Source organism: Electrophorus electricus, chromosome 6, assembly GCF_013358815.1.
Source record: "Electrophorus electricus isolate fEleEle1 chromosome 6, fEleEle1.pri, whole genome shotgun sequence".
NCBI lineage: Eukaryota > Metazoa > Chordata > Actinopteri > Gymnotiformes > Gymnotidae > Electrophorus > Electrophorus electricus.
The window spans coordinates 22257766-22268401 of NC_049540.1; the positions used below are offsets into that span (position 1 = coordinate 22257766).

General features: G+C 37.7%; 2 protein-coding genes across 2 annotated transcripts; both read right to left on the reverse strand.

The window, feature by feature from the left end:
• Positions 1 to 43: 43 nt before the first annotated feature.
• On the reverse strand, positions 44 to 3586 carry si:dkey-183i3.6 (linker for activation of T-cells family member 2). The gene is made up of 12 exons (XM_027006222.2): positions 3495 to 3586; positions 2697 to 2801; positions 2546 to 2588; positions 2382 to 2425; positions 1851 to 1902; positions 1635 to 1669; positions 1497 to 1541; positions 1374 to 1401; positions 1190 to 1245; positions 801 to 854; positions 550 to 597; positions 44 to 464 (listed from the first exon to the last, which is right to left on the reverse strand). Exons 2-12 carry the CDS (start codon positions 2797 to 2799, stop codon positions 430 to 432), a joined length of 543 nt encoding a protein of 180 aa, XP_026862023.1. The 5' UTR covers positions 2800 to 2801; positions 3495 to 3586; the 3' UTR covers positions 44 to 429.
• An 842-nt stretch (positions 3587 to 4428) lies between these two features.
• si:dkey-183i3.5 (thread biopolymer filament subunit alpha) lies at positions 4429 to 8315 on the reverse strand. Its single transcript, XM_027006192.2, has 10 exons — positions 7800 to 8315; positions 7350 to 7561; positions 7123 to 7183; positions 6480 to 6575; positions 6096 to 6272; positions 5756 to 5881; positions 5526 to 5639; positions 5334 to 5440; positions 4958 to 5220; positions 4429 to 4746 (listed from the first exon to the last, which is right to left on the reverse strand). The coding sequence occupies exons 1-10, from the start codon at positions 8313 to 8315 to the stop codon at positions 4727 to 4729; spliced, it is 1692 nt and encodes a 563-aa protein (XP_026861993.2). The 3' UTR covers positions 4429 to 4726.
• Between the last annotated feature and the right edge of the window lie 2321 nt (positions 8316 to 10636).

Genomic DNA, 10636 nt, shown 5'->3' on the forward strand with positions numbered 1-10636 from the left:
CCCTGGTGTATGCAAAATTATCCACTGAGTGCTTTCACAATTGTTTTAGCCAGTTTCAGATTTATTACAAAAATTGACCATTTCCCAAAAATAGCCAGTAGTTTGACTACTATGTTATGAGGGGGGAAAAGCATATATACTATACATCATGCTGTATGTCAGCAGGCATTACACTTTGCTTTGGTCTAAGAAGCTGTTATTACTACTAAAAGCTCAGGATCATTTTAGTGTAGTGACATTGCAATACAATAGATTACTAATAAAGATAAATTGCTTAATCTTATTGTAAAAACGGGGGTTGGTGCATTGTTATAGTTTCACACAATTCTCAAGTAACTAATGACACTGCAAAAAACTTCTGTTTTCTTACTCATTCCAAGTACCTTAAACACATTTTATTCTTGTCTTTTTTTTATGCTGATAAAGTTGTTAATCCTCTTTAGCGTTCACATAATCTGGTTCATCTGTTTCAAAGATAAAGATCAAAGTGAGTTTGTTTTTTTCTCTTTTAACAACAGAAAAGTCTTTAAATACAAAAAAATAAATTACCTTCATCAGCGTTATGCAGAAATTGTGCATTTTCATAGTCATTGCTGTCTGGTAGTAAGTAAGTAAATATTTATATATCACTTTTCTAGAACATGTCTCAGTGCTTTACAAAATGCTTACAAATGCTATACAGTAGAACACTGGTTGAATAGAAACATTTTTAACAGGGTTGAATTTGTAATTGTCTGCAATAACATTGAATGGTTGTCTATACCCATAGAAAAAGACAAAAATAATTTCATAGTACTCACCAGAGTCATGGTCAATATCTTGTGTTGGTAAAATATTGATGTAGGTATCTGTATCTGGGGAAGGAAAAAAAAGTTTAACCGTACATACGGTGGCATGTACCTCATTTAGTAGTCAGGAGCGCTCACTCATAAAGCATCTTGGCAAGAGTGAAGTTGTGAACGTGACCTTTTGCTTTATTCAGCCACAGTTCCACCTGAATGTGCATTCTCTAGTCTTTATCTTTTTCAGATGCTGTGGTTTTTCATGACCTTTCCAGAGGCAACACAGGGGCTTAGATCGAGGTCATTTCCTCACACATTTGAATACAAGTGAGAGATTCAACAATAGGGGCTAATAGGACATGTAGCAATAGGCCTGTGACAAGCAGCTGTTCAGCTGTGGCTCCTACCATTATCCATGAGCTCATCAGGTGGAGTTCTGAATGGTGGGGTTGGAATTGGATCTCTAAAATCAAATCAGAGCAAGTATAGAAAGCAGGCATACACGAATGAGTTGCAATTTACTAACTGGGCATCTAATTTTTAAAAGTAAGCATTTTGCTTTTATAATGAATGGTGATTAAGGCTGCTTACACATATATTTGTTCTGTATTGCAATTTTCTGTAAAAAAAAAAATGGGTAAGGTGTGAGGGGATAGGATGGCAGTGCAATTTTTATAAAAATATGTTTAAATAGCTTATAGGTAAAATATTAACTTGGACTGGGAACATTCTGGTAACTGCCTTGAGTGTCTTCAACAGCTGTTGGGAAAAAGCCAAGAAATATATGCTGTCATTGATGTTATCAATTTTATAATATTACTAAAATTATTATGGACAACTGACAATGCTTACCATCTAAGTGGACTTTAGATGCATGTGCAAATTGCCTTAGAAAATAAAAAAGAGTTTAAAGAATTGTACAGATATGGTTCAAAGAGAATAATTATAATTTAAATAATTATTCAGACTTCTATATCTAACATTTCATGACAGGTTATTTTTTGAAGTATTAGAAAAGGGTAAAGTTGGTAGCAATGAAGTTTATGGGCACACTCATCAGTACACTACCCTGTCTTGTTACACAGAGGCTGCTCAGGGCTCTTCTGGTTGGGTCTTGTCACTGAAAAAGAAACACTATAAATATTTAAACAGCACGTGTTGAAATAGCATACAGCTCCTTCTTCACATTTTGAGATCACCTATATTAAATGTGGTTCAAAGTTACTTAGATTTAATTATGAAATGTCATTCACTCTCAGGGATCTTTTGAAGAAAATGTGATTAAGGACTATATCTAAAATTGTTAACTACATACCAAATTGTGTGTGGAAAAAAAAGACAATCAGTGTACTGATTTTGTTACCTTATGAAGATGAAAAATACTTTTAGCACAACATGAATCCAAAATTTTACTGTAAATGTAATGGTGATATACTGTCAACCAGACAGTGAGACATTTGTCTTTGTCAAAAATTGCTTGTATTAACACTTTTGTAAATCTAGACTTAAGAGTGCCGGAACATGAAACATTGTCATCACCGATAACTAATTAATTGCAAGGCTAAATTAAGAACAAAAAGGCAAAGATAAGTTCTTCACCTGTTTTTGTTCGTGTCACAGCAAATTTGCTCCCATCCCGTTGACTAAATGAGACCAAAACAATTAAAAAAATAGTATATATGTCTACTCCATAATTTAGAAATGTTACTGTTAGAAAGACAAAACTCTCTAAGTATCAGCAACTTCACCTCACAATAACTTACAGTATTTCCTGGTTGTAAATCTGGTTATCCTCTTGAACTATCTCTGCAAGAGAAATAGGTTTTCTACATTTTAATAACAGATGGTATCAATACACACTTGTGTGCTGTAAGTATGTGGGATAAAAAGCAATATGTTTGGAAGAGCACTCACTAGATCTCTTTCCACACCATAGGCAGAAAGCAGAAACGAACCCTAGGATGGCTAGACACAGGAGTGTCAGGACAGATCCTTGCTGACTTGTGATTGCAATCATATCTTAGGGAATAAGATTTTGCAAATAACACATTCAAATGTGCCATCTCACGAGAAAAGCCACCACACACTTTTGATTCAGGAAATGCATCAAGTTTAAATGTAGCCACAATTAATAATGTCAGAATAAACATCTGAAAAAGTGTGAAGAATTATCTATCCAATTAATTAAATAATAAAGAAATGATTACACCTAATGCTGAACTTTGTAGCAATTTACTGTTTGGTCCAATTTACTGAGTCCTGACTTCTGTCATGAAGATTTACATGTAATATTAACACCCATGTTGTTAAATTCTGAAAAGGCTCAATGACTAAGTGCCCTTTTATGTAGTTACATAAACTTTAGTTGTATTTTGTGGTTAACCTTTATAGCCGTACACCTTTTACATAAATTGGTGCTGCATTTGATACAACTGATAACATTTGATTATTTAATTTGACAGTGCAGATTTCAGCATGCTGACGTGCTACAGGAATTGTTGTAATTATGAATAAATTACAGACACTATGTAAGGCTTTTTTTACTTTTGACACCATTTTGCGTAGATACCATACTTCTCAAGGAAGCATTTTTTAAAATTGTTGACGGACCCGAGACTTCATTGTCTTTTTGCTACTAGCCACAATCTCTCATTTTTGCAGTCTTATGAAGAAAATAATATAACGACCATAGGTTGAAGAAAAGAATGTTACCTTAAATAATGTTTTAGGGTGTAGCCATTCTCATATACTAGCTTCAAGCCACTAGGAGGTTGGTGAAAGTACAGGGTAAGTGCTGCTGTTTCCTGTTTCAACTGAACTCAACCGCATCCGTGCAGCAGGCTGGACAGGGGACCACCACACGTTTCTTCAGTACTGCTCTTCTTTATTTTGTTATTTTTTGTGCTAATGAGATATTCCCCCAGTTATATTAAATTGTAATGTACTGATTTTGTCACCTTATGAAGAGGAAAAATACTTTTAGCACATGAATGCAACATTTTACTGTAAATGTAATGGTGATATACTGTCAACCCTAACCCTAACTTTCAACTCAACAACCAATTTTTAATCATATCCCCCATATTGCTATATTCTTATATTGCTTATATTATATTGCTAAATTTCCATATCACTCTCCATACAAAGTGTTATGAGCATGATAAGGATTAAAATGGATCATGGAATGCCATATTTCTAATATAGTAAAGGTTCAGGTATGATTTTTAGCCATGCTTCAGTATGTTTGATTTCTTTGGATCCCATAGAAATGAGGGACAAATGCTTATAAAAGGGGTGGCAAACAAGTGAAACATGAGCTCATAAATCTATCTGTCATTAACAGTTTGGTTGATGAATTCACACTCATGACACATCTATTTTAGACGCTAACTCTAGTGGTGAACATTTCTGGTTTGATATACTGCCATGTGACAGAGAAAATATTCTTTCTGAAGATGGAAAGACGTAGGTGTATGCTACTACAACATGTATCTGGTAAATGTGGGAGAATCTGTAGGTGTTAAAGGGTTATGTGTTTATTTTTTCCACTCATGAAACAAATACAGCGTTTCCTTTATGTTCTCTTCAAAATTAATTCACAACTGAACACATTTCAAAAAGTTATTTTAGATCAGGACCACCTGAATGGATGAAACATTTTATTGGGATTTTAATTGCAGTAATAATTTCAGCAGAACCTCAGTCTGAATATACGACTTTAGAATCTCACAGTATTATCATTATATTATAGAAGCTTTGAAATCTAAACCCATGTGAGGAAATGTTTTGGAATACACAAGACAACTGCACATACACACACATGCACACACACACAATCTGAGGGGCAAGAACTGGATGGATGTGTGCCTTATTCACTCAGTGCCCCAGGTATGGGAATACGGTACCACTCAAGAGGATGGAAGAGGCTGGGTGGCGGTATTTCTTCAGTGTACAGTGGATGATACTGGGAAAAAAAGAACATGTCATTAATAACTTCTGAAAACAACCAATGCTTTTTAAGTATCTTGTACACCTTAGTTATCTTTGTCTCAAATAATATCCCACAATTTCATAAATAATATAATGGTCATGCAAAGAAAAAAGGGTGCATGATTTTATTAGCAAAGCTGGTTATGATGTGTACTTTGTGCTTGTGTGAGCAGGCATATACTTACGTGCACTGCTGCTCAGGCTGGAGGACATGTAACTGCTCCCACCTGCTCCAAGCCCAAATCCTCCTCCCAATCCTGCTCCCAGACCTCCACCCAGGCCTCCACCCAGGCCCAGACCGAAGCCTAACCCGCCTCCCAGACCGGGACCTCCTCCCAACACCCCCACTCCTCCAGCCAGGGCCAGAGCAGCTCCGGCTCCTCCTCCTGCTCCTCCACCTACTGCTGTCTTCGACATGTGCACCGTGATACCTCCCCCAGACTTCAGCCTGTTCCAGCAAGCAGACAGACAAGACTCACGCAATTCTTTTCTGCATAACCACACTGACATAGAGAAACAGCTCAGTGGGAGGAGAGAAGGTCAGCCATAGTGCCTCTTTACCTGTTCTCCTCACTGTCCAGGAGTTTCTTGTATGCTGTGATTTCAACATCCAGAGACATTTTGCTGGCCAGAAGTTCCTGGTATTCTTGTCCATATTGCGCAATTTGCTTAAAATAAATAAATAAATGAGTTATGCATGATAATTAACCATGGCCGTTCTGTATTTGGATTTAACTGAAAGAGGAAATGTACTTTTCTGAGGTCATCCAGCTGGGACTTGAGGGCAAGTACTTGTTCCTGGTAGGTGTCAGTGTGGGAGCTTGAGTGGGTTTCAGCCTCGTCCACCTGAGATTCTAGCTGGATGTTCTGAAAAAAATGAGCACATCACCCAACTAACAAATCCACACTTCACACACCAAGACGCATACAGTGACCCTTTTTGTTCAAGGATATTGTTGTAAAGACACGATTTTGTTACACACAAGTGATTTAAGACGGTCGATTTCTCTCTGCACCGAGTCAATCTGCAATTTGTAAACACGCAGATCTTCCTTGACAGCAGTGAGGGACTGAATGCTGGGTTGGGACGACACGGTCATCATGGAGATCTGCATAAACATATGACCAGGACAAAAGACGGCAGTCTAGAGTCACGTGTTTGTCAGCGAACAGCTTTCAAATTACGAGTATTACGATTAATCTATGATGCGCTAGGTGTCCACTAGAGGGAGACACCATCTACGCTAAAGTTCTGTGAAAATTCATTCTGAGAAAATACTTTGAGCATTTGTGCAGTTTAATGAGATGCTGGAGGTCCCGTACACTGTCCTGCACAGACAGAAGAGCATCCTGTTTGCTGCGTTGAGCCAGAGTTTCATAGTGGGCTTTAACTTCAGACAGAGCAGAGGTCAAGTCCTGGGCTTGGGCTGTGTTGTCCACAGAGATGGAGACCGCTGATTTCACACTGCCTGTTACAATGTTCCTCACCTCTTTCACTTTCTGCAAAACACACACATACACACACAGACAGACACACACACACACACACACACACACACACACACACACACACACACACACACACACACACACACACACACACACACACACACACACACACACACACTGTTAACGGTGACACAAGTATAAAATACTGATGTCAGAGGTATAAGTATCAGTAGGAGGTATAGTTATTTGGGCACTCACAGCATCATACACTTGCTTAGACAGAGCAATCTGGTCTTCCAGGCCACTAATGCTTGTTTGTAGCTCAAAAATGGTAAGAAACAGGTTATCCACTTCCTGTTGAAAGTGAACAGGACAAATATATATATTGATATATCTATCTATCTATATCTATATATATATATATATATATATATATATCATAGCACAAATCTATCTATCTATCTATCTATCTATCTATCTATCTATCTATCTATCTATCTATCTATCTATCTATCTATCTATCTATCTATCTCTCATATATATATATATATATATATATATATATATATATATATATATATATATATATATATATATATATATATATCATAGCACAAATCTATCTATCTATCTATCTATCTATCTATCTATCTATCTATCTATCTATCTATCTATCTATCTCTCATATATATATATATATATATATATATATATATATATATATATATATATATATATCATAGCACAAATCTATCTATCTATCTATCTATCTATCTATCTATCTATCTATCTATCTATCTATCTCTCATATATATATATATATATATATATATATATATATATATATATATATATATATATATATATATATATATATATATAAAGTTATTTTTTTAAATACCTCTTTTAATGTGGTCCAGTCCATCTCTAGAGATTTGGTCTGAGCTGCTTCCTCTTCATATCTTAGATTAAATAACAAGACAGATAATTTTTTAATAATCTAAACTTCAGAATGTTTTATTACATTGTTTTGGTGGCAGAGCTGCACTCTTTCAAACCCATAGGCCCCATTGTTCTGTAGTTTAAACACATCATTCCACACCACCAAATTAAATAAGCAAACCTGACCTAGTTTGTACGTCATCGATGATGCTTTTGTAGTGCTCAATCTCGGCAATGATTGCCTCTTTAGTGGATGTGAGGCTATCGATCTGGGACTTGTAGGTCCCGATGGCCGAGGTGAGCAGGATGGAGGTGCTGGCAGGGCCGCCTTGCTCCGGGTTGGTGAACATGGAGATCTTGGCTTTCAGCACAGCATTGTGCTGCTCCAGTGAGCGTGCCTGAATAACATCATTCACACAGAGCCCTTGGGTTAGCGCTCAAGGGAAGGGGGGCAGTAAAAATTACTGTCACTGAGTAATGATATCAATGATTATAATGCTCTTCCTGGGGTACAGATTTATGTGCATGGCACAGATTTTCAAGAATTTCATTGACTGCTCCTAGAGCTCTTACCTCCTGTCGCAGAAATGCATTACTCTTAAAACTCAAGTAAAGAAATCAAGGGCTTTAACTTACCTTATCAATAAAGGAAGCAAATTTGTCATTAAGGGCTTGCAGCTCTTCTTTCTCCTTTAGGCGTGTGACCTGTACTGTGTCCGGGGATGGGAGAGATGGGTCAATACTGGGCACTGAACTGACACCAGCATCTACTGTGGTGCTGGTGCTAAGGAAGGAGGGATTGAACCCATAACCTCCAATCTTGAAGACACGGCCACCCAGGCGAGCTCTCGGTGGGGCCATGCCTCCCCTGAAGCCTGCAGCTCTGGCACCTGCAGCACCAAGGCCCAAGCCTGCTCCCAGGCCGAGACCTGCTCCAGCACCCATGCCAGTACCCAGACCTAGGCCCAGGCCTCCGCCCATCCCTAACCCCAAGCCAAGCCCGGCTCCGGCTCCCCTTGCCAAGCCAAGCGAGCGGGACAGAGTGACGCTAGAACCTCCAATACTTCTGGCCCCTGAGAACAGACGGTTGCCTCCATAGGTGGCTCCAAATCTGACTGCTCCCCCAGTGATTCGCATGCTTGTGTCTGCCATGTTGATTAGTAGAGCTGGGGTCCAGATCTTTGCAGAGGAGTCCTGGCACTCAGTCGGACTGTCCCATGCCCTTTCTGGGCTTTAAATATACAGGGAATTGTAGGGGTTGTCTACCTTGGCTGCTGCTGATTTGCTGTAACTGGTAAAAGTCTAAGTCATAACTTCAGTCTGACTGGCAGACCAGCGTCACCCCTACAGGCACTGATCTGCCTAAGTACATGCCTGGCATAAGTACAGCTGAACTGTAGGAGCTCTGGGGCAACCTGTTTTTGTTAAAAAAGTAACATTTTTTAAGTAGAATTTGAAACAGTGGAGTCTGAAAAATTTTATCTATATGCACTTGACATAGCAACTATAGATCTTATAATGCAAAACAAAGATTTTATGGGATTTCCACTCCATAAATCAACTTTGACAGGGAGCAGCAGGTGAATACACTCTTACCATATGGTTTTTGCCCCAAAGGAAAGAGCAGCAGTAGCAGCAACAGCCCTCACTGGTATGTAACATGCTGTAACAGAGACTCTGTTGGAAAGACTAGATCATGTATCTATTTTTTTAAATTATGTAACTAATGATAATCCTTTTGGGGTAATTCCAGACTCCATGGTGGCTTACAAGCTGGACCTCAGAATAAATTCTCACTTTGTGTATAGTCTCAAAGAGGAAATATTTTGAGTACCAGGGGATTGCTTGCTAGTTTATCTTAATCTAAAAAAAGGCTAGTGATGTTAGCCGAGATCCTAGGGTATTGGTTTTAGTAGACATTTAAAAGCTTTTGCTCAGATGCAGCAGAAGCCTGAGAGCTGCCGGTTTCTGCCTCTGAAAGTGGACACCATGCTCATCCATATCTAAAGAGAGTCACATATGTCCATCAGCCCTTCTATGCAATTTCAGTGGAAGCATTACAGAATTTCAATTCCACGATTTTAGTTTCCAAGGGTATATGTGATTGAATACATTTACAGGGAACCGTTGTATTTAAGCATTTACACTTCTTAAACATTTAGACAGACATGGATTTTTCTTGCAGTGTATAAAAGCAGACAGGCAATACTATGAATTTGGAGTGTCTCTTTAAGAGGAGATGACGAACGTGATGTGCAATGTCAGGTCCCTAACCAAAGTTCTAACTGCCCATGACATCACAGACTCTGTAAAGCATAAGTACAGGCAATCTGGGTTAGATCAAGGTCAGGACAGAATTAGATATGAAGAGTGTTTAGTCAAAAAAATGACCAGAATAGAAAGTTACTGAAACAAAACATAATTTAATGACATTTATTTAGCATTGATAATTAATAATCTTTATTTAGCATGGATATTATGCACCGACAGTATGTCTTGTTTCAATTAATATGAAATAAAGAGCTATTTAGGAAAACAGTATAACATTTCATTTCATTCAACAAAAGCTTTCAAAACTTAATTGGACACTCTAATAAAATTTCCTGGAGCTATTTAGGAAAACAGTATAACATTTAATTTCATTCAACAAAAAGCTTTTTCACCATTTCTTTCAAATCTTAACACTTGTTAATTTGACTCTCAAATGCAGAGAAAGCATTAATGACCATCAATGTCTTATGTTTGTTTAATAAAATTGCAGTGGACAGTCTGACTACAATTACATGTGGAATGACATATGACAAATTTCCAAGTGCATAAGCAATGACAAAACAAATAGTATAATTTTAACACTCGTTTGGAGCTTCCTCAAATCTGAATCCAAAAATAGTATTAAAGATGCTTCTCACAGTATACAAGCCTTAAGCCTTAGGTAATTTCATGTTACAAAAAAGCATATGCCCCATACTATCCCTGTATAAGGCGCTCTACAACAGAAGTTATATTCGGAGTTCCACATAATCAGCACCTCGGACAGTACTCCGGAAACCTCCAGGTCCAGTGTGAAATGTCTAATCATATCCCATAGAGTCCCCGTTCAGATTCTTGAGTGCTCCTTTTTGTCCACTCAGAGAGCTTATGTCCAGTATATACAGAAAGCTATCGAATAAGAAAACAGGAGAAAATATTCGCATAGCCTATACAGGATACTTTATACGTCAACTTGTACATTTATTTTACTACTATGGAGAAAACACGAAAAAAGTGGATTATATTCCCAAGGATGCTAACATTAATACGCAATGGTATGGGTTTATTATCTTATGCGTTGACGTATTGCACAATGCACCTTGCATATTTACAAGTTCCACATAAATAGTTTTATATTTCCACTGTATCATGACACAGCAACAGTCTCAAGGATTCCGGCCTCCCCGCGTTCCATAGCACCAGTCTTTGTAGGTAAAATGGTA